Raw genomic sequence first — 25729 nt, 5'->3', positions numbered from 1 at the left:
ACTGTGTTCATCGCGTTCAGATCAGCTGCAAAACGTGCGCTGAATGGTGTGCTCCAAAACACTTGTGCCTGTACCAGCGCTGTACTCTGTCACCAGGTATTCCACAGATCTCCACCTATCCTTCTTTACTGAACGGGCAAGTCGACGCCATCAACATTCTGTGATTGGATGTGGACGTCCAACTCCCTGTCGCCCACTCGTTGTTTCACGGTCCTTCAACGAAACGAGCAGGGTACCAGCCCCGTTATGTCCAGGATGCTCATTTCCAGATGCCATTTCATAACAAATTTCCCATCAGTGTATTCCGACATTGGCAGCCAGTATCTTTGACAGAATGATTCCCGATTTGTATCTGCTCCACTTATATCGACTGCAACATTACCAGATGGTATTCAGTCTCGCAGTGGGAATAATGTTTTGACTATAAGCCTTTTCCTATGGCTCCATCCACGTATGCACTCAACACATATACTGAGCACGACTCCTCCTCTGCGTCCACCTTTTCATGCCTCTGTCTTTCCACTTCATCCTCCCACCTGTCTATCTATCACCTACTACCCACTCTCTCCATCTCTTCATCTCCTCCTCCTGCTCTCTTTGTCCATTTCCTCCACTCCCTCCATCTGATGATATCTTCCACTCACCTCAACAAATGTGTGTGAAATCTTATGGGACTTAACTGCTAAGGTCATCAGTCCATAAGCTTACATATTACTTAACCTAAATTATCCTAAGGACAAACACACACATCCATGACCGAGGGAGGACTCGAACCTCCTCTGGGACCAGCCGCACAGTCCACTCACCTCCCTCTGACCATACCCTCCTCTTCCTCTATTTTTCCATCTCCACCGCTCCTCTTCCTTTTCACCTGCCTCTACATCTTCCATCTGCCTCATGCATCTACCCCTCCACCCCACTCTATGTCCATTTCCTCTTCCCCCTCGCTCTGTCCATTCCCCCCTCCATCAACCCATCTCAACCTGTCCCCAGCCATTTTTGTCAGCATGTATAGCCTCTGTAACACAGTTCAACAAAGTAAGCTGATGTTAATCCCACAACATGCCTGTCATGAAGGGCAAGCTATTCATCAGAGGCTTGGAAATCACTTATTTATCCTGCATCTACAGGCTACCATGCAAAGCAGATCGACAAAGCAGGCTGATACTTCTCCAAGACAACTTGCCTCTCATGCAGGGCAGCCTCCATGCTGTGGTCAAGAAACCCGTTTCCTGCCTCTGCCACGTAGTCTACCCTGTGAAGCAGGTTGTGGTAGAGTGCTATTGTTCCCACACAACATACCTGCTATGCAGGGGAGCCTATATACCAGTGGCTGGAAAAACACATTTTTGCCCATAAATCTTCTCCTATTGGAGCTAGGAATTTATAAACCGTACAATACTAATACTCATAAGACTTGGTGTTTCTATTCCAAACTTGGCTGAAACCAATGCAGGGGTTTGGGAGCTAATCCTTTTGTGTAGATATATATTACAATTAATATCAAAGACAAGCACCTGACAGAGTTGGAAAGGGTATCCATTTAGCTGGCTGGTTGAATGATGCAATATTCAGGTTTGGGGGTATTCGGATGTGACAGTGGCCTGGAAACCTGAAGCAGGCATAATCGTGTATCACTATTAATACCAAAAACTGAAACAGGTCGCCAGTAATAGGAGTAAAAACATTTCGATAAATTTGGGTCAGCTAATGATCCTTTTACAAGATAACTGCAAATTTGTTGTTATGAGTCACCACTGACTATGATATGAAATATTGTTCTAGTTAGCACAAATGAATTGGACTTGCGCAAATTTCACCTGTGGCTTACCTGAAATAGAAACACAATAGCGCTTCAGCATGTCACATGTTACAGTTTACTGTACACTTGTACCTTTTAGAGGAAGTGTTCCATATACCAGGTTTAGATGCACTTGTCTCTGCAGTGAGTTACACGAGTTACAAATTTTCTCATGCTGCTTGCATCATCTCATAAATCATGACAAGACTGTGCAATTCGCAGTTACAGTTCTTCAACCATACACTGAGAGTGATGTACACTTTACACTTTGAATGGCCCCAGAAAGAGAAATCCTGAGCGTTGAGGCCTGGAGATCTAGGCTGCCAAGATACAGCACACGCAGGATCTACGTGTTTTGGACTGCACTGGCACATTAGATGTCATCTTACATCAGCAGCAAAATGTGTTGGAGTCCCATAACTCACGTACCATATTTCCTAATCTTGGGTCCTGGGTGAAATGTGAGTCCAGCTAGATGTGAACTCGACTTTACATTTCAAATTCGTTTGTTCTAAGTAGGGCCACCATCTAACAACAGAGGGCCAGACTGGAGCAGACGAATGGCACTACACACAGAGGAGGACCTGAGCACATAAGGCCCACAGAGCACAGGGCGAAGCAAAACGGCACTCAGAGTTCCCCATCAGCAGATTTTATTTCACAGATTAGTAAATATGTCCACTTTAAAACAAATAGACTTCTCTGTTACTGTTATTTTTATTTCATAATTAAGTTATTTTTTTAGTTCCACAAGGCTTAGTCTTTCGTTACCTGCAAGCCTCAACTCTATGTTGAAAAAATGTTCCAGTGAACTTGCTTCTTCAAACGAGCTGTTTGAAAGACAATTCAGAACGTCTTTTACGAACCACTACTAACTTCACTGGGGAAGCTTTAGAAGAGTTTAAAAGTCCTGATGTTTTTGTTAGTGTGGTGATATCCAATGACTAGTCCATGTTCCAAGCCACTGAGCTCTCATGATCGACCGGTTCTGCTGTCACTGCACTTCTAGTGACAACACAACTCCTCCCGCCTCCTACACTGGTGGCTCCACCTCTCATGACATCTAGTGGTCAATTCCACTTTATATAGGGGTGTCCGGATACTTTTGATCAACGGCTGTGAGACCTGGGCACTTCATGAATATACAAGACCAAAGAGGACAGACGAAATCAGATCACTTACTGATGTGAAGGACATCCTGTAGAGAACGGCGACTATGAAATGGAAATGGGCCGCCCCAGTTGCCAAAGAAATGACGACCTATGGATAGTGGCAGTGCTGGAATGGAGTCCAAGATACAGGGGCACACCACGAGGAAGAACCCCAGACCGATGGGACAAAGACCTGCGGAAGATCGCTGCAGTCAACTGGCTATTTAAGGCTGATGGGTGAGGAATCTATAAAGCATTCAAGTAAAGTATTTTCAAGCTATTTGCACACTGAAACATTACCAAGAGATGGTAATAAAACCAAAATAGTTCTAGTACATAAGAAAGGTTATATTAAAGATATAAAGATTTATCGTCCAGCAGTATTATGTCCGCTCTGTACAAAGTTTTCACTAGAATTTTGAGTACCAGAAAGAGCGCCACACTTGACCTGGTTCAGGCCACAGAGAAAGCTGGGTTTCGTAGAGGATTTAATATATTTGACCAGATCCTTACTCTGCACAAAAGAATTAGCAGAACAAATGAATACCATCTATCTCTTTGACTTGTATTTATAAATTCTGAAAAGACTTTCGATTCGATCAATCACCAGGCTATTTTTGAGGCTTTAACAGAACAAAGAACAGGGCTGTATTAAAAACTTATATATCAGGATTGTTTGTGTGGCCATCCTCCGCAGCAAGCATATAAATATTTGTTTTGTAGATAAAACTGCCTTTTCCTGCTGCTAGTTACTTTATTTATCCCATATGCGTTTCGCCTTCTCCTGTTCTAAGACATCATCAGTGGGATCTATAACTATACAGTTTTGTTAGTTATAGATTATCAAACAGTTCACTTCGCGATTTTTTTGTAAAAAAATAATTTCTTACGATTAATCGTCAGTAATTATTTTTTTACAAAAAAATCGCTAAGTTAACTGTTTGATAATCTATAACTAACAAAACTGTATCGTTATAGATTCCACTGATGACGCCTTACAACAGGAGAAGGCGAAACGCATATGGGATAAATAAAGTAATTAGCAGCAGGAAAAGGCAGTTTTATTTACAAAACAAATAATTATATACGAGGGCCTGTTCAAAATTAATGCCTTCATTTTTTGTTTCAATGTCGTTTCAGGTATCACATGTCATGAATATTACTCGGTTGACTTTCCCGAATCGTTGACTCAATTTGCAACCCTCTGCCGCCAGAGGACTCCGAACTGTAAACATGGTGGGTTGTAACGTAACTATGTCCGTCTGTACACCAGGGCAAAAATGGCGGTCATACTGCACACCAAAGGGGCGAGATCACGTCCGCAGTCCCGTGATGCCCGTCAAGAATTGTTGAATCGCACAGGATGTGACAACAGTGCCAAAGGTTGTCAAGAATGTCTTCTTGTTGCTCATCGCGCTGTGAACTCTCGTTTTCGACCACTAAACGTGTGCGAATTAACGTCCCAAGGAAACGGGTGGTTCCATTGACTCCATTTACTGTACTCCCTGAGGCCTATTCGTTTGGATTCTGAGCGGTGGTGTGTCTGAAATGTTTTCCTCGCCGACCCATATGAAAAACGCATGTTTTCAACGCTGAAAGTCGCTGTTCTGACCTCCACCGCGGAGATGTCAGAAGAATGGGTGAAATGTGCGTGTGAGGACCTGCGATGACCTTTCCATTGTGTGACACGTACATGGTGACGTTGGGAAGAATAGTGGTGAAATCTGGTGCCAATGTGACGTCATTAATCCACTTTACACGTGACTGAACTTCTGAGCTGAGGCCTTTCTTTCGCAAGTGACGACACTTTGCTGCTTTTAGTGTCGTCGATCCCAAGGTTGCCGTTGCAGAGTGCCACATCTTTGCTCCATTGTAGAGGAAGGTTCTATGCACCTTTGAGCCAAATTTCGAATTTGTGCGTCGAAATGAGAGACAGTTAGGAGGTTTCGAAAAAGTAATTATTTAATGCTGTTGCGCAGTGTAGTTTTAAGAGAAATATAGATGCACTTAAGTATAACATCCCCAATAAATCTGCCACGGCTACAGACAACGAAACAGGACATGCTTTTGACAACACAGGTAATAGTCTGATAATAATTCACAGACTAAACAAATGCCAAAAACTCGACCTCTATGAAGAACTTGAAATTTTTATTGACAATACAAAACATGGGTAGAACACACCCAATGACAAAGCGGAGGTAGTGAGAATGAATTTCTTTACGAGTTTCTCAAATGAAATACACTGTGCACCATAACTTTCGCTACTCTCTAGTTTTGAATGGCCTAGATCATAAAACAATTCCCGAACCACCAAACTGAAATATAACGAATAAATGTGCTGAAATTGGGTTTGTAAGTTTTTTATTTTTCATATTTTTATTTCTTGTAATAATAATATTCGTAACAAAAACGGTTGTAAATAATCAAGCAATTATATTTTTGTTACCTCTATCTTTGATTCGCAATATAAGCTAGTAATGAATGCTCTCTGACTTACAAGATATTGTTTCTCTACGTCTATACAATATTTGTACTCTTTACACGTTATTAGGTCGTGTTTGTGTGGTATTTAAAAATGAAAAAGAATATTTATGAAGAACCACAGGGCTAGTTTTGATATGGAATATGCTGTAAATAGCTTTATTATTGTTTAAAATATGTAATCCTAGTGCCATATTTCACCTTATTTGTGGCAAATGAAACTCAGAACAAACAAATCACTACATCCGGAAGACAAAAACTAATGTAATCCACTGATCTATCTCAAAATGAGGGTGTAAGCCCTCGAAACGCGTCGTGGGGGTATATAAAAAGTAACTGACAAAGTTAATTGTGTTTACTTATCTTTTATTGTCATGTATAGTTAGTTAACCACAGTGCAACAAGGACGACTTAAGAAAGCATGACTTCTTAAGCACCTCCGTCTAATAATTAGAATAACTTTATCTTCGCGACCCTTAGTGAGTGTACTAACATAATCCTAAATTTCTCACTTAAAGCTGAATCTTTGTAAGCAGGTTTTCGCGGAACTGTTTGCTTCTATCTTCAACCGTTTGCCATTTCAGGTTTTCAGGCTTCTCCATGATATACTCCCGTGCGTCAAAGAACCTATGAGCACTCGTTATCCCCTTATTTGATATCTTCAATATGCCCTGTTAATCTTTATTTGGTAATGCTATCGGACACTTGAACAGCACTCTAGCATGAATAGGTTGAGTGATTTGTAAGCATCGCTAAGGCAGAGCTGCAACGTGACTGTGCATGAAACTGCATCCCAAACAATTATTCAATATTTTTCGACTTTTACAGCAATTGAGAGCAGACTAAGAGAGACTGCAAAGTAGGATAATATATTTTCCACCCAGAACTTTCCAAAATCATAACGTGTTCGCACAGCATAGTGTACGCTGTTGAGCTTGTTAAATTTCCCTGCATAGCAGTAGTGAGTGGAAATCAGAAATCTACTGTACGTATTTTATGTATTCTTAACACTGAACCAATTACCCTGCTATTCTGTCCAGTATTACGAGCTGTCCAAACTGGACACCAGATATTCACTCTCGGTTCAAACGCTTGTCTCTGAAGAGGCACTTGGGAGACGAGCCGCCCACTAGCAGCTGCAGTTTGGCACGAGCGTTGAGCACGTGCCAAGCTGACGTTTTGGCCGTTGTCCGTGAGCAGCAGCTACATGTGTGCCATCTGCAGGAAGTTCGGGCCATATCAGCGGGCGCCTAGCCACAAAGAGAATGCTATGTACGAGGGGCATTGCATAAGTAACGCAACACATTTTTCTTCTCTGCCAGTTCAGGTTAAAAAAAACGCGGAATTTGTTGTGGGACATCGTAGAATATTCTCGCTTCAGCCCCTATAGTTTCGTGAAGTTTCGATAGCTGGCGGCTCTACACGTAGCCTTCAAAACTACGTCTGTTCGGTGGTGCGTTCCAAGCTGTCACTGAGTTTTTTGGTGGGAAAACCACAGCACTGCAGATATTTGTAGGCGCTTGCAGAATGTCTAAGGAGAGCTGGCAGTGAACGAAAGCACGGTGAGTCGTTGGGTGGGACGTCTGCCATCGCATTAAAGTCGCGAAAACCTGTTCGATCCCCGTGTGTCAGCCGGCCGCAAGTAACTGTGACTGCTGCAACATTGGAACGTGCGGACACTCTCTTTAGAGGTGATCGACGGATCACAATCGAACACCTCGCTGCACAACTATACATCTCTTGTCGTAGAGTTGACACACTCGTCCGCCGGTTGGGATACTCAAAGGTTTGTGCCTGCCGGTTCCTCGTCGTCTAACAGACCATAAAGAGCAACGAAGGGGCATCTGCGAGGAATTGCTTGCACGTTACGAGGCTCATCATGGCAATTTTTTGTCCAACATCGTCACAGGCTATGAAACACGGCCTCACCACTTCGAATCGAAACAAAACAGCAATTCTCCACCGAAGAAAAACTTCAAAGCGACACCCTCGGCCGGTAAAGTCGCGCGACTATCTTGTGTGCCTCTGAAGGAGTTATTCTGTTCGATGCCCTCCCTCATGGTGTCACGATCAACTCTCAAGTATACTGTGCTACCCTCAGCAAACTGTAGAAACGACCTGAGCATGTTAGTCGCCACAATAATGCACACGAACTTCTCCTTCTCCACGGCCTTGCAAGGTTTCACACAAGTCTGCGCAACCGAGAGGAGCTCACAAAACGCCAGTGGACTGTTCTTCCTCATCCACTCTACAGCCCGGGTGTCGCACCTTGCGACTTTCATCTATTTAGTCCAATGAAGAATGCACTCTGCGGGAAGCAGTACGTGGGTGACGTTGAGGTCATTGATAAAGCAAGATGTTGGCTTCGACGTCGACCAGTAGAGTGGTTCCTTGCCAGTATAAAGGCCATCCCAGTATGGTTGCGTAAGGCCGTCGCATTAAACGGAGATTATGTTGAAAAATAGAGTTTTGTAGCTAAATGAGCGGTAAATAATATGGTGTACTGGAATCCCTCTTAAAACCATCCTGCTTCAAAAAAAAAAAGTGTTGATTTACTTATTCAACGCCCTTCATATAACACTACGACTTATCTTAGAAAACAGATTAAGGAAAGGCAACCCTATGTGTCTAGCATTTGTAGACTTAGAGAAAGCTTTTGACAATGTTGACTGGAATACTCTCTTTCAAATTCTGAAGGTGGCATGGGTAAAATACAGGGAGCGAAAGGCTATTTAAAATTTGTACAGAAACCAGATGGCAGTTATAAGGGTCGACGGGCATGAAAGGGAAGCAGTGGTTGGGAAAGGAGTGAGACAGCGTTGTAGCCTATCCCCGATGTTATTAAATCTGTATATCGACCAAGCAGTAAAGGAAACAAAAGAAAAATTCGGAGTAGGAATCCATGCAGAAAAAATAAAACTTTGAGGTTCGCTGATGACATTGTAATTCTGTCAGAGACAACAAAGGACCAGTCCATCCCGGTTGGTGAGTGGTCAGCGCGACAGAATGTCAATCCTAACGACCCGCTCAGGAACTGGGTGTTGTGTTTTGTTCTAATCATCAGCATTTCATCCCCATTGACACGCAAGTCGCCGAAGTGGCGTCAAATCGAAAGACTTGCACGCGGCGAAGGGTCTACCCGACGGAGGCCCTAGTCACACGACATTTACTTTTTTTTTTTTTTAACTAAGGACCTAGAAAAGCAGCTGAACGGAATGCACAGTGTCTTGAAATGAGGATATAAGATGAACATCAACAAAAGCGAAACGAGGATAATGGAATGTAGTCGAATTAAATCGGGTGATGCTGAGGGTATTAGATTAGGAAATGAGACACTTAAAGTAGTAAAGGAGTTTTGCTATTTGGGGAGCAAAATAACTCATGATGGTCGAAGTAGAGAGAATATAAAATGTAGACTGGCAATGGCAAGGAAAGCGTTTCTGAAGAAGAGAAATTTGTTAACATCGAGTATTGATTTAAGTGTAAGGAAGTCGTTTCTGAAAGTATTTGTATGGAGTGTAGCCATGTATGGAAGTGAAACGTGGACGATAAATAGTTTAGACAAGAAGAGAATAGAAGCTTTTGAAATGTGGTGCTACGGAAGAATGCTGAATATTAGATGGGTAGATCACATAACTAATGAGAAAGTACTGAAAAGAATTGGGGAAAAGAGATATTTGTGGCACAACTGGACTAGGAGAAGGGATCAGTTGGTAGGACATATTCTGATGCATCAAGGGATCACCAATTTAGCATTGGAGGGCAGCGTGGAGGGTAAAAATCGTAGAGGGAGACCAAGAGATGAATACATTAAGCAGATTCAGAAGGATGTAAGTTGCAGTAGGTACTGGGAGATGAAGAAGCTTGCACAGGATGGAGTAGCATGGAGAGCTGCATCAAACCAGTCTCTGGACTGAAGAACACAACAACAACAACAACAACAACAACAACATACAACACTGCACACACTGGCCACAATTCCTGATTTTGGCTTTATTCACCGACGTCGCATTCTGAGAAAGTGTGTAAACTCGCTCTACACTCACATCTGGGTAGACGAAATCTGTTATGTACGAGCTGAGAAGAGAAATCAGAGTACACAATTAGCATAAGTAAAGCACAGACGCTTTATTAATTAAGGAACAACTTATCGTTCGTTACTCTCCCCAGCTGTGCATTCACTATAACGCGTGGTTGTTTGATACTTGGTGACCGAATTGTTTCAAGTATACAGGGTGTTACAAAAAGGTACGGCCAAACTTTCAGGAAACATTCCTCACACACAAATAAAGAAACGATGTAATGTGGACATGTGTCCGGAAACGCTTACTTTCCATGTTAGAGCTCATTTTAGTACAGTATGTACTGTACTTCCTCGATTCACCGCCAGTTGGCCCAATTGAAGGAAAGTAATGTTGATTTCGGTGCTTGTGTTGACATGCGACTCATTGCTCTACAGTACTAGCATCAAGCACATCAGTACGTAGCATCAACAGGTTAGTGTTCATCACGAACGTGGTTTTGCAGTCAGTGCAATGTTTACAAATGCGGAGTTGGCAGATGCCCATTTGATGTATGGATTAGCACGGGGCAATAGCCGTGGCGCGGTACGTTTATATCGAGACAGATTTCCAGAACGAAGGTGTCCCGACAGGAAGACGTTCGAAGCAATTGATCGGCGTCTTAGGGAGCACGGAACATTCCAGCCTATGACTCGCGACTGGAGAAGACCTGGAACGACGAGGACACCTGCAATGGACGAGGCAATTCTTCGTGCAGTTGACGATAACCCTAATGTCAGCGTCAGAGAAGTTGCTGCTGTACAAGGTAACGTTGACCACGTCACTGTATGGAGAGTGCTACGGGAGAACCAGTTGTTTCCGTACCATGTACAGCGTATGCAGGCACTATCAGCAGCTGATTGGCCTCCACGGGCACACTTCTGCGAATGGTTCATCCAACAATGTGTCAATCCTCATTTCAGTGCAAATGTTCTCTTTACAGATGAGGCTTCATTCCAACGTGATCAAGTTGTAAATTTTCACAATCAACATGTGTGGGCTGACGAGAATCCACACAGATTTTCTGTGAACGTTTGGGCAGGCATTGTTGGTGATGTGTTGATTGGGCCCCATGTTCTTCCACCTGCGCTCAATGGAGCACGTTATCATGATTTCATACGGGATACTCTACCTGTGCTGCTAGAATATGTGCCTTTACAAGTACGACACAACATGTGGTTCATGCACGATGGAGCTCCTGCACATTTCAGTCGAAGTGTTCGTACGCTTCTCAACAACAGATTCGGTGACCGGTGGATTGGTAGAGGCGGACCAATTCCATGGCCTCTACGCTCCTGACCTCAACCCTCTTGACGTTCATTTATGGGGGCATTTGAAAGCTCTTGTCTACGTAACCCCGGTACTAAATCTAGAGACTCTTCGTGCTCGTATTGTGGACGGCTGTGATACAATACGCCATTCTCCAGGGCTGCATCAGCGCATCAGGGATCCCATACTACGGAGGGTTGATGCATGTATCCTCGCTAACGGAGTTCATTTTGAACATTTCCTGTAACAAAGTGTTTGAAGTCACGCTGGTACGTTCTGTTGCTGTGTGTTTCCATTTCATGATTAATGTGATTTGAAGAGAAGTCATAAAATGAGCTCTAACATGGAAAGTAAGCGTTTCCAGACACATGTCCACATAACATATTTTCTTTCTTTGTGTGTGAGGAATGTTTCCTGAAAGTTTGGCCGTACCTTTTTGTAACGCCCTGTATAGGGGCCAACGAACAACCGTGCTGCGAAGTAACGGTGGTCTGACAAGTCCGTGTTATTGCTTCAGATGAGTAGGTGCGTTTCAGCTAGGACAGTCTGTGATGAGATCACTGGGTCATGTCTCAAGTCAACCAGACTAACAAGACAGAACTACCTCTTTTTCAGAAGCGTTATTCCTACCATATGTGATGAGATGCCACTGGTTATTCGGCAGGTAATGTGGCTGCAAAATGATCGTCCTCCAACTGTCTTTATACGATTGTACGGAACCGCATATTGACGGAGTGGTTGTGGGGGGAGGGGGGAGGGGGAGAGGGGGCGTGACACCTATTCCACGACCACCACGGTTATCAGATTCTACACCTCTTAGCTGTCTTCTGTGGGGACTATGACATCAGAGCAAGAACTTATTGAAAGGACTATTTCGCTGCGTATGGCAATCCTTACACTTTACAAACAGTGGTCATCAGCAGCTGCAGAATGAATTTTCACTCTGCAAGGGAGAGACGCAATGGCTGAACTAAAATTATGAGAGTTGGTCGCAAGCCGTGCTTCAGTAGCTCAGTCGGCAGAGCACTTGCCTGCGAAAGCCAATGATTGTGGGTTGGATTCAAGTCCTGGCACACAGATTTAATCTGCCAGGAAGTTTCTTGGTGAGTAGTTGTTCCACTTTGCGACAGACCTAGGCATAGTATTTCGCCCCTCTCCGAGTCTTGTGCTTCCTCTTTAGTTCCACGTAGCCATTGCTTTCATTCCTGACACTGTCAGTTAGTTGGCATTTTTTTCTTCCTCTCTCTCTCTCTCTCTCTCTCTCTCACTTTACCAACCCTTCAATTTCTTATTTCTTGCTGTAGTAAGAATTGGCGCGACAGTATGACGTCTACCCAACTGCTCTTTCTTTTCCTTTTGGAATCAAGTTCATGGTATAAATTTAGAGCCTATGATCAGATGTAAATGTACTGCAGATTGTTTTGCACTCGTTGAGTTACTTAGCAATACGTGGAATGGACACTAATCACCGTTTTCCAATGATGACATCGCACGATGCAAACTGTTACACTCTGGAGACAAGTGCCACCTCGGAAAATTATCAAATTACCATCCTGTGGAACACGATAAACGTTTGGGAGTGCATTACAACTGGGATTCCACACACAGTCCAAAGAAGCTTTGACACCAGCATTCAGAAAGGTCAACCCACACAGTGTCCAAACTACGCATTACCGACCAGGATTTACCCTCTAAAATTGACCAGTTTCCCATCTTACACAACACACCAAGTACTGAAAATGTTTTTTTCTGTGCGCATTCTATGTATACATTACGAATATTTTGTTTTTCTTACTCATCAGACTTCTGACTGTTTTGATATGGCCTGCTATGGCTTCATCTTCTGATCAAATTTTTTCATCTCAGAGTGGCATGCACATCCAATGATTTGTTGTTGTGGATTCCCCTATAACTTTTGCCTCCTGCAGTTCCCAGTAATACGCTGGAGACTTCTCCCTCAGGCCTTCTCTTCCTACCCCTTCTCCTGTTTCCCACACACTCCCTTCCTCTCCTACTTTCCCAGTTCATCATTCACCCAGTTTATTGAATCACTTTGAGTGAAGGCAGGATGATAGCACCCCTCCACTGCCAGACTGCATGCAGTGGTGATATGCGAGATGTAGAGCAGAGTATGGTGTTGCAGGCCGCGATGCACTTGGAGAACACAGGAGTGTCTGTGGTGGCGCTGTGCCCTGGTGCTGCCGACACGCCGCTCACACACAACTCGGCCTTCAACTACCAGCATCCCTACCTCAAACCGTACATCGACCAAATTCTCAAGAGCATCCCCATCTGCAAGTAAGTAGCCATCCAGTCCGGTCGCACAGCCGCACTTGCCCGTTGCTCTCGCCTCCTTTTGAGGGAGGTCGGGGGTCAGCCTGCAAGAATGGATGAAAGAAAATTTGAGCACAACAAATGATTTTTCGCCATGCTCTCACCATCAGCGTCATCCTCTTTCCTTCTCCCACCTTCCCAACGTCAACCCTTCCCCTCAAGGTTACCCTCTTCCCACTCCTCCTCTTTCTCCTCCCATGCAGAGTTCTCGTATTCCTGACAAACCTAACCCACTTGCGCAACTTGATAAATTCAAGATATCAGAAATAATCCACTTAAAATGGCAGAATTTGCATTCTGCATCTACTACCTTTTGGGAGATAGCTAACTTGTGCCACTTAAGAATGCAGTTCTTTGAGATTGTGTCAGGATGGCACCGTATCACCTCATATGGATCGAAGTCCTTCACCAAGTAAATGAAGGTACATGTTCCATATAAAGCAGCTTTGCGTCTTCAGAATGAGTTTTTGCAAACTCACAATGAAAACAGTAAATGTGGAACTTTGATAGGTCCAGTACACACTTTCCAACACAAACATGTTTCGTGAATTGTATCGCAACCTTTCCCATCTCCAGAGCCACAAATTTTTTGTGGAAGCTTGTAGCCCATTAAAAACTTGGCTTAGGTATTAAGGCGATTCATTATTTCGCTCACCTCTTCCTCTGTCCCAATAGCTGACTAATTTAATGCCGTGGTGTTTTCGAATTATCTTCATTATTTTGCCAAAAATCGTGTTGTTCAGTAATTTATAAAAACATTTCACAAATGCACACTATATAGATTATCCTTTACCAGTGTTTAAATCTATGTATCACTTCAACCAGGGGGTCTGGCTGAACTGAATAAAATGAATGATTATAATCACTTTCATAGTCAAACTGAGACATTGCCATGTACATTTTGTCGCCCAGCTTTGTCATCAACTTGTAGATGGGAACACGTCGCGGAAATAGATGCTCTGGACGCAGCAGCAAATCACTACGCTTGTCATGTATATCATTAGGATAGCCAAGCCTACCTTCAAGACATATCCTACAACATAATCGTCTAGACATCTGAAAAATCCGTTCCATCAATTTCAGCATGAATCAGCCACCAAAACCCTCCAATTGGTTGAAATTTTTAACGTCAAAGTAAAGGATGGATGGTGATGTTGAACAAGTCACCCACTAATGGGCTATTTACCTTGGTGTGTCTATGAATACACTAAAAAATCCCCCACGAATCCTGCGCTCAAAGAGGAACAATATGTTGACATTGGTTAAAAGGTTGAATTCGGTAAATTTGATTTTGTGCGTTGCATGCCGCGATAACTCAGACGACAGTGTGACTGTAAGTAAGATCCAAACTGTGTGTTGTAAGGCATTTGTTCTGAAACTGTTGAACACATCTGAAAGCAGGTGCTCATCGGTGTCCAGGTAAATCTTGCGTATTCAACTATGTCGGAGATAGCAAATTCCTGAGACACACACATTGGGTGCTCATGTTCTGCATCCATTATGGCATCATAGGGAAGTTTACTGGAGAATGTGGATATATCAGGTAACACAATTTCAAAGAGTCTTTATGCGAAACCAGATATTCTTGTGGGAAGATTTCTTTCTTTGTAACGTATCATATTTTTAACGGATTTTTCATGCTACTCCGCTACTGGAGCACCTCACAATATCATACCAACCTGCCCACACTAGCATATGGACACTGTAACGATAGCATTCTTTGGGACAGCAAAGTTGCAATATATTGTAGCAATACACTTTATGGTAGGATATCATAAGTCATCATGGATCTTGGAAATCTTTCATTTGCAAATAGATTGAAATGCTCTGAGAAGCAGGACTGGATCTTGATACCCAGCCGAATTCTGGATCCAGAGATGCAAGAACTTATCTCTAAGTGTACCAATCACTGTAAATGGTAATTCTATCCATCACATATCTGGTGCACTTAACTGTTGTCACTGTTAGGGCAGGTGAGGACGCCCTGTTGGTCGATGGAGGTGCATTACTATAACAAGCGCCTCTAGATAATGAGGTGAGTGTCAGTTCTAAATTTCAAAGTGACCTGGGTGTGGGCTCTGGCGTCTGTGATGAGTTTCTGGGTGCCGAACCTGAAGCCCTAGATGAATTGCTGCATGCCAATTCTGAAGCCCAGTATAAATCAGATACAGACAATGGCATCCGACCTGGGTTCTTGTCACAGAGGCCACAGCAGCAACTCATCATCCAAAATTCCTGAAAAATAAAAATAGATAAGTGTTGTGTATGCATATTTTTTTTAGGCAGTAACAACAATAACAGCACTGTTACTTATGGAGACATTCTTCATGGAGCAGTGACGTTTACCCTACAGGCTCATCCATTCCCATGCTCTCACACCCAGTAAATGTTCTGTTTATAAGGTCACAGGCGCCTCATTCAGCAGCTATCCCCTCCCTCAGCAGAAACAGCTGATTTTCATCGTCATCTGTAATGCATGGAAAGAAACCTCAAATCATATTTATTACTTATCGGAATGCAATTCATAGCCTCTGGCTCTCGAATTGCAGTTACGCAGGTGGCAAGAGGTATGTATATGTGAGCTGTTGATATTCTCAAGGTCCATGTTGTGGAGCATTTGTGAATATTACACGTCCACAAAGCTTTCTTAGAACCTTTTACATATGGTACACAATTATTGTACCTGCATGGTCGAAGGTTCTGAGCGCAGTGATCACATCCACGTAAGTCATCCCAGAGCATTCCAGTTGATAATTACATGTTAATCGTAGGGCTGTTCTCCACATGTTGCATCACTTCAAATCTCTGAACGGTTTCTGTGACGCAACGTTTATGGAGACTTTTGTAACAACATGTCTCACATTTGTGAATGCAACATACCCTATATCTGATGTAATTACGTAGGCTTCCACGGCCAGAGTCTGTCGACATAAAAGTTTTCTGGATATGGTACCGCTTCTTAATGTATAGAACTACTGCTGCTGTAGTTTTACACATTATGGCGCGGTTCCATACCCAGAAAACTTTTATGTCGACATACCCTATATCCTTAAATATGAATTATCCACATTCACTGTAGAAACCTTGAGTATCAATACCAATGTTTGCACTTTGAGATACCATATTTAAACGCTTTGGAGCTGCTGCTAGACGTACACATTCATATGAGATTTTGTACAGTTCCTGTAAGCAATGTCTATTTAACACACGGTCATTTAGTGTAACACATATCCTGCTGTATTTGATGTGAAGTTTCCTGAATGTTCGAGTTCTACAAAAACTTTGACGGGACCCAGTTTTACAGATTCATTCTCGTTCACAATCTATTATAAGAATGTGTGTTAACTTCTTAAATTCCCATAGATTGAGCATGGATCCAAATTCCTGTTCTTTCAGTCAATCATATAAGAAAAGAAAAATCTTTTAGACATATCAAACAGCAAGCTATGTTATAACTCTATCTTGTTGTAAATTATCATATGAGCGCAACTCTGAATTAAAATAAACTTCGGCATTTGTTAGTTTACAATTGTTGAATCTGCTTGAATCATATTTCATGTTTGTCTTCCTGACAGGCTGCAGAGCGTCATGAATTCAGGCATTTCTATCTGGTTTCTGTTTTAATAGTCGACACTTTTCAGGAGGTAATCGGTAGTGTGGGGTATTCAAACAGTTCCCATAAATGGATATTAAAGGTAATTGAACTCCCCTACCCAATATGTTTAAAAGGCTTAAGCATTCCTCATAAATTACTGAAATGTGAAGAATTTTCAATACAGCATTACCAATCACAACCTTTATATCTTGGGATGTAGGCATTGTTTGAATGTAAGCACTGCTATAAGTTGCACTTTGCACCAAGATGAATTCTCGTTTCACATTGACGATAACATCGTTCATGTCTTCAAAATATCCCACTAGTGGCCTAAGTGGTGTACATGGGAAGATGCTTTTTCCATCCTGGATTTTCTAAGCTATTCAGGTCCGAATTAGAAGTGGAAATATATGTTTTAAGGGTTAATGTGATCCCTACATTTCTCATATGACCGACTTCAGTACCATTCACTTCATATCTTATTTCCCGAAACACGAATCTGAAGGCATTATGTATAAGATATGATGCTACTGTGAGAGCCCCATCTGTTTTAACAAATGTTCCTTCCAAGCTTAGGAAACTGCTGCTTGGAATTTTTAAAGCACCCTCGGGCTGAATGAGAAACCTTATTCCGTCTTTGTTATTAAATGTTGCTGAAGCAAAGGACTGTGCAAGAAATATTCTTGTTACATAATCCTTTCATCATAGTCCACTGGGGTAATTATATTGAGTGATATCATCACATGTCTTCAAGCTTTGTGATTTAATGAGGCTGTAGTTATTCTGTGTTAGAACATTTTATTTTCGCTGTGTGGCGGTACACTAGTGGTTTTTGTATATCAGACTTACACTGTACCCTCTGCTGCTACAAGTCTAAACATATTATGATTTCTTAATCATAGAAGTCCGCATTATGTCCATATTAGTGTACAGTATTCAACTCGAGACTGTCTAATGTATGAGCAGTGACTGGAAGGTAGATGACATTGACTGGTGTCTCAACGAAATTATATTCTGGACCAACTGTCGGGCAGAATACATAAAGTGTGTGAATCAATTTATAATTGAGATATGCATTTGCTGCAATATTGCATTTGATGCAAATCGTGTTATTCGGCAGTATCTCTACTAGGGGTCCTATAGAACTCTTCTGTCCAAAGTCTATTATCTCTTGTGATGTTCTTATTTCAGTTTTAAGTGTAATGATACTTGCATATATCTTGAACCCTTGTAGAATCTACACAAATCAAAAAAAGTTTTGCATCACCCCGGTTCCCAGAAGTCCTGAAGACAGACGTTGGCTGTGGATATTCTATCACAGGCACAGTCCCTTTGACTGTTCAGAGATGTCACTAAACCCGCCCAAAGATGTAAACGACCTTGCATGAGCAGCGCCTATTACACGGAGGGGGTCCGACAGCCAATCAGTTCCAGCCATTCCACCAGGAAGGAAGTACATGGCCCCTGTAGCCTGTAGTTCAACCATGCCTAGATGGTAAATACCGTGGTTCGATCGCGTCCGCATTGTTACTTTGTGCCAGGAAGGGCACTCAACAAGGGAAGTGTCCAGGCGTCTCGGAGTGAACCAAAGCGATTCGGACATGGAGGAGATACAGAGAGACAGGAACTGTCGATGACATGCCTCGCTCAGGCTGGCCAAGGCTTACTACTTAGTGGGTGACCGCTACCTACGGATTACGTCGGAGACGTGTTTAGAGGCAATCCGGTCAGACTGAATGCCTTAGACACACTGTCCAGCGAGAGCAGCAAGGTGGAGGTTCCCTGCTGTTTTGAGGTGGCATTATGTGGGGGCGACGTACGCCAATGGTAGTCATGGAAGGCGCCATAACGGCTGTACGATACGTGAATGCCACCGTCCGACCGATAGTGCATCCATATCGGTAGCATATTGGCAAGGCATTCGTCCTCGTGGACAACAATTGGCGCCCCTATCGCGCACATCTTGTGAATGACTTCCTTCAGGATAACGACATCGCTCGACTAGAGTGGCCAGCATGCTCTCTAGACATGAACCCTATCGAGCATGCTTGGGATAGATTGAAAAGGGCTGTTTATGGACGACGTGACCCACCAACTACTCTGAGGGATCTACGCTGTTGAGGAGTGGGACAATCTGGACCAACAGTGCCTTGATGAACTTGTGGATAGTATGCCACGACGAATGCAGGCACGCTTCAATGCAAGAGGACGTGCTACTGGATATTAGAGGTACCGCTGTGTACAGCAATCTGGACCACCACCTCTGAAGGTCTCGCTGTATGGTGGTACAACGTGCAATATGTGGTTTTCATGAGCAGTAAAAAGGGCGGAAATGATGTTTATGTTGATCTCTATTCCAATTTTCTGTACAGGTTCCGGAATTCTCGGAACCGAGGTGATGCAAAACTTTTTTTGATGTGTATATGTTTAATTCATCGAAACTGTGTGCATCATAGAGTGCCTGCACAACTGTCTAGTTTACAGTTCGCTGATTTGATATTCAGAATGCTATTGTATGTCTCCAGACGAGTCAATCTGACACTCCCAACTTCTTTGCTAAAATCAGATTGGGCAAAGTAATTTGTGCCTAGAACTGAAGTTTACCCTTTTAAATTCAGAGTGTATGACGTCATACCTAAAGCTCAACTAGTGAATGGAGGTGTGCTGATTGTTTTCTTATATATGTTTCTTCGTCTTCCTTTTTGCAGCTATCAGGAGGAACGTGAGATATATTTGTCAATCCATGTATGTACTGAAGTTCTGGTAGCATAAGAAATTGCAGAACACGTGGCTGTTGGTACAGTAATAACTCAGTTATTCACGTGGCTTAAGTCTTCAAATGAATCGAAGTAGTAGACATTATTTCAGTTTTTAACATATGGGAAGCACTGAGTTCAGATCTTCCCAAAACATCCAAATTTATATTTCGACATTCCTTCGTTATTCTCATGATTTGGAGCAACAGTTTTCATATAAACACTCAAATAAATCTTAGAATGAGGACCTTCTTGACAAATTTAAGCACGTCGTTATTTGGAAGATATCTATTGGGTAGTATAGCTAGATGAGTTTTTTTGTCACTCAGAAGTAATGAAAAATCCCAATCCACGTCGGTATAGTTTCAAATAACTACATATCCCATCATCCCATTATGTCTTTTTTGTCTCCTCAAGCTTTTTGCATTTTTCGCCGTCCAGGTGAATGACCCAACAGCTGGAAACCTTGCCACTGCGGGAATTATGAATGGAAGAATTCCAGATAATCTCATTTGAGGTATCTATGGGACCTGTGGCGTTTTAACAAGTCTTCTTCTTTTTATCTTATTCTTTTCTGTTTCAGACCACGTTTAGCTTCTAACAATAATGATTGAATGCATGATTTTAAACACTCTTTCTCTCTCTTTCTAGTGGATGATGATCAACGTTCTAAGCTACCGGAAATTTATCTCAGCACCACGTTTAAGTTTGTCTTGTGTTGTTTTATCAATGGCAAATTCAACAATAAGTTTTCCGTTATCAGTATCTCTCCTTGCACATATTTGCTTACCTTTATCAGCTGAGATTGGATCTGTAGCGTGACATACAGCTTGATCTTTATTTGTGGCACATGCAATGCCGCGTTCTCTGCACGCTTCAATGAATATATCAATTCCTTTATCACCAAAAGCTTGCCATTTTTTCAGCAATAGTTATATATATTGGAATCTGTAACTGTAGAAGTAGTTTGTCGAGAGTACTGTCACTACTGTGGTGTCAACGTTAGACACCACGCCAGAGGTTGCTATAATCGATAGCGGTCCAGCACTTGCAACCTCCCTGGACTCGCTGGCGCTTGCAGTGCCACCGTGTGGCAAGTACAGACTTGCAGATTGCACCGGCCAAGTCAGCTACAGGTCGTGAACGAAGTCAGATTAGAATAGCCTTCAGCTCACTTGGTTCGCAGCCTCTAGTTCCCGCATGTATTATGCACGTTATACCAGAATTGTGTTACCTTGCTTGTTGTATAATCCAGTTAATGTTTGTCAATGAGTCATTTGTATTCAAGAAAGAGAGTTGTTATTAGTTATGTTACTCGAGTGCAGTAGCAGGACAAGTTAAGTAAAAGTTATTTACTAAAGTATTCCAGTACTAATTATTATAGGATGTTCCAGATTCCTACAACCACCCCACACATGCTAGCCTCTATCATCCCACTGCAAATCCCAGGGGTACCGATCGAAAAGCATCCTGCATTTGTGTGAGGTCATGACATGTTGCCATCGACCTTCACATCAACTACCATGTATGACGCACTTCGAGGGTTTGCGAGCTTTGTTAGATACCACGTTTTTGACATTGACCCAATTGTTGTGTGATGAAGCTACAGAAACCATCAGACCACCACCTTGTTCACTAGACGTCTAGTTACATGCTCTTGAGAGACATGTCTGATTTGATGCTTGTATGTAGTTATTCCTGCTGTTTAATTGCCTCTGCTATCCTTTAGAATGTATGTTCTCAGATTTGTCTGCTGCACCTTGGATATTGTAATTATCTGTGTTGACCACTCTGGCAGCGATGACTTCTTGGATGCAGTCCTATATTTTGAAATACGTATCAAATTATCTCAAATTAAATTTCTGTTTGCACGGATCCGGCATTTCGATATGACTGTTTACAGTATCTAGAAGCTCGGTATAATGAATGTCAATTTAGTTCATATTTATTGTTTGGTGTATGGCTAATTTATTCGTGGACGAATGTCTGTCTATTTGTAAGACACACAAATTATTGAAACTCATCTGCACATGGATTCCTATCATTCTTTTGAAATGTTCCACGGTACTTGCTTCATAAGCGGAAATGTTGAATCGTGGTGTATGTCACATCACTCCGATGCTACCTTTAGATGTTTATTATAAAACCCACTCAGAACTCACATGCAGGAGGACAAGTGTTCTAATCCGCGTTTGGCCATCCAGATTTAGGTTTTCCATGATTTCTCCAAATCGCTTAAGGCAAATGCTGATATGATTCCATTGAAAGGGAATGGCCGATTTCCTTCCCCATCCTTCCTCAATACCACATTGTGCTCTGTCTCAAATGTCCTTACTGTCAATGGGACACTAAACTCTAATCCTCCCTTCTTTTTAAGTCCATCGCCTCTACAATTACCTTTCCCATCTTTGCTTTTTACAGACAAGTCCAAACAAATCTGGAATGTGTATCAGTGGACATTGATACGTTTGAAACCTTTATTTTCCCATGAATATTACTTCATATATGTAAGATCAGCTTTCCATAACTCTTTCAAACTTTATATCGTAACACACCTGTTCAGGACTGTTCAGCATGCTGGTCGGGGGCTTCTCAAACGACTATCTTCGTAATTATTCGATAACATGTTTTTCTTTGAGCTCTGAAATGACCGATACAATTTCGTTGATATGAGCAGTATTTCCTTTACATTATACAATACACAGTGTCCCCCAAGAAGCCTCGGCTGAATCAGTTAAAACTAAACTGTATCTGTGAAAGAGGACTAATTGGAAATGCTGTGTACTAATATATGTGAAATGGCATGTTAAGCACCTGATAATGAGTCTTAAGGACTCAAAATAGTCTTGCTTTTGTAGATGAGTGGCTTTCGTTTGTATCTTAGAAGTGGACAATCAGTCACAGATCGAACAAGCAGGTGTTATAGGTAAAGCTTAGATTACTGTAGCCAAGGTCTCACGTGGTTTGAATTTTGCATTGTGCAGTGTGATGATCATACGGTTTGCCTAAATAAAATAAAGCCGGCCTCTGTGACCGAACGGTTCTAGGCGCTTCAGTCTGGAACCGCGTGCTAAGGTCGCAAGTTCGAATCCTTCCTCGGGGATGGATGTGTGTGTTGTCCTTAGGTTAGTTAGGTTTAAGTAGTTCTAAGTTCTAGGGGACTGATGACCATAGATGTTAAGTCCCATAGTGCTCAGAGCCATTTGAACCAAATAAAATAATATGGAAAGCAGGAGCGAAGCAGCTGTGTGTAACTGGTGTCGTCGACGTGTTTGCAGGCCCGAGTTCATGGCAGAGGCGCTGCTGAGGGTGATCCGGGAGGCGAAGTCCGGCTCTGTGTGGCTGGCGGACGACGGTCTCATCGAGGAGGTGGTCTACCCTCCAAACCTGCAGTGAGGGCGCCCGCCGCCTGCTCCATTCTCTCAGGCCTTCCACTGAATCCAAGTTTGCACCAACACTGGCTGTGTACACACACACACACACACACACACACACACACACGCACGCACACACACGCACGCACACACGCACACACACACACACACACACACACACACACACACACACACACACACACACACACACACACACTGATTTTACGCGGCTCATACTGAAAGTCATATGACAGTTCACGGAACTTGTCGTCTTTCATCAATAAACATGGGACCATAGGGGTAATAAATTTTCATTAGTCTGGGCTACGAACCACTTCCCGCACTCCCGAGCTACTGTCGCAATTTTCCAGTTTCATGGCCAGTGACGCAACTGTATCCTCAACTCGTCCCTCGCTCAGTGTACCCTGCAGACAGTCACAGGTGGTCGAGGTCGACCTGGTCAGAAAAAGCCAGAAAAGCTTGTAAGGGTGTTGCAGGGTAGGTTGAGCAGAGAAATAATTGTGAAAACAAAATAATTCGATACGTTGTGCCGTTTCCGAGTTAATTAGCGTTAAAGTTTGCCAATCAGACCACAGCGCGCGCAGATTCAAGCGGCCCGCCAGGTACAATTACTGTCAGTTGTTTTCAAAGCGTAGATGATAGAGCTAGAGTCTGCTCGGCCTTTGGCGCGGGTTAGATTCTCACTACCGTCTCATGTCTAACTGTTGTATCATTGTCTTTTTCGATTTTAGGAAACCAAATGAAGAAGGCTTTTGGGGACAGTGTCTCTGGTAGGTCGCTTTAATTTGCACACACAACATCCTGATTGCCTAACTTCAGTGCTAGGTATCTTTGATACGGCGCACTTGTATCGATTTGTTTTCTTAACAGTTATTTCTCAGTACAAACTACTCTGTACACACAAACACACACACACACACACACAGCCCCACATCGGGGGTTCGTGTTCTGTCCCTCGCATCACAAGTGTTCCCTCACTCGCCTCTCCTAACACTGTTGGCATCTTCGCACATACATCCGCATGCTCGATCAACTTTCGATTATTATTCGGAGACCGCACCCCTACACCAATACTTGTATATGCTCATTGACATCTGAGGCGGATCTCAGCTGCTCGTTTTTCCTCTTTAACAAGCAGTTCAGGTACAGCACGGTGGCTAAACGAAACACTGATGTCGGCCATTTCGTAAACATAGCCTATGTTAACGTGAAAGAAGTTAATGACGTACAGTGTGTGAGCGCAGAGTCTAAAGTCTGAAGATTATCATAACACAGTGGTTTTTATTTCGTTGTAAGAAATGTAGTTGCAGCAAACGGCTGCTTACGACTTTCAGTATGAGCCTCCAATGGAACCGTTATTAGTTCTGTATCACAATGCAGAAACCGCAGCACAAATACCGATTCTAACTTGAAAAAGTAGCTGTCACTAACATTTGTTTTGTGTTACTTGTCGACTAAACACGCAAGAGTGTAGCAAATACTGTTTTGGTTTATAACATTGCGAAAACTATTATTAATTTTAGTGCCAAAGGTACATGTAGATTAGTTTCAATAAATAAATAAATAATACGGTGTATAGTAATAATACTAACGTTGTGAAAACTAGTATTAATTTTAGTGCCAAAGGTACATGTAGATTTGTTTCAACAAATAAATAAATAATACACTATATAGCAATAATACATGTCTAAATGTCTTTATCTCTACCCTTAGGTTACCCAATCAAATATAAACTAGTAAACCAATTAGCTAAATGTTGCGCAATCATGACCTATATGACTGCCTGAAGCGCTATCTGTCGCCAGTTGAAGATATCGTCGATTGATATGACACTATTATAAGAGATTTCCAAAATTTTCAAGGTTTAGAGGCTAAATGGATGTTCCAACCGTACTTTTACATCATCTTCCTAAGGTAATTTCTTACAATCACATCCACACGCATTTTCTTCTCCGTAAATAGACGCTCGTTCCTACATCGCAAAAAAAAGCTTGTTTTTACGTTGAAGCGATCGCACCCGATATTCTCGGCGTATAAGCAACTATACGGTACCACAAATAATTCGAATGTTAAATGCTTGAAATAAATACTCGTAAGAGCGAAATTACAAATGAAATCTCACATCTTTGTATTAATCTGCTATCGAATTGATGGCAGAAAAAGAGCGATTTCCGGAAGCATCAGTTTGCTAGCAATTAGCAGACCGAGAACCCACAATCCCGTAACTTGTCTACTGCGAACACCAGGCAGATTGACTAGCGCCTCGGCAGCCTTTGTGATGGTGAACGCACCTGCAGGTCTGTCACTGATTAAGTTTTTTTCCCACTTAGAAAGGCTTTGGCTTGTAAATCGGTTACTAGCTGCTTTAAACACTGTTCTCTGTTCTTGCCTTCACACTTCACTTTCATTGCATACAACTGTTAACGTACGACTTCATACACATGGTAAGGAGAGGTGGTCTACTGTATGATACAGCTGGTGTACTTCTTTGGGGTGTGTGAGGCTAACATGTGGAGGGTTTACTTTGCAAGGACGTTTGACGTTGAAAATAAAAAGACGTGTGTCGGTTGTTTGCTAGACACTCCCTAGTTTTTTAAAGAAATGGATGTCGAAGCTGACGAGGGAAAATAATATTTTCAATGCTCTACATCGAAAAAACGTCGAAATGTATAAGTTTTTTTTTAATATAACATAGGGTCCAAATTTAATATTGTTCGTGTTTACCGTTTTTGTGCTCGTGCTGTAGGTAGGGTACTCATCATTCTATGTGTCTAGCAGATTGAGTTCGACGGTCGAGTGCTCGCCGGCACGATAGATTATTGTGACCGGTCAGAGGGCTGGTAGTCAGCTGCACGAAAAAATAAAAAAATAAAATAAATAAAT

General features: G+C 42.4%; 1 protein-coding gene across 1 annotated transcript in view; it reads left to right on the top strand.

Annotated features, from left to right (window-relative positions):
* Nucleotides 1–22847, top strand: part of LOC124775346 (15-hydroxyprostaglandin dehydrogenase [NAD(+)]-like) — a 56973-nt gene extending 34126 nt beyond the window's left edge. Inside the window, exons 5-6 of the mRNA XM_047250178.1 lie at nt 12910–13064; nt 22730–22847. Coding sequence (XP_047106134.1) covers nt 12910–13064; nt 22730–22847 — 273 coding nt within the window. The remainder of the gene's footprint in view (nt 1–12909; nt 13065–22729) is intronic.
* Nucleotides 22848–25729: the final 2882 nt, after the last annotated feature.

The sequence above is a fragment of the Schistocerca piceifrons genome, chromosome 2 (genome assembly GCF_021461385.2).
Source record: "Schistocerca piceifrons isolate TAMUIC-IGC-003096 chromosome 2, iqSchPice1.1, whole genome shotgun sequence".
NCBI classification, from domain to species: Eukaryota; Metazoa; Arthropoda; class Insecta; order Orthoptera; family Acrididae; genus Schistocerca; species Schistocerca piceifrons.
Note: the sequence above shows the minus strand (reverse complement) of the source record. Positions and strands in the feature narration are given on the sequence as shown.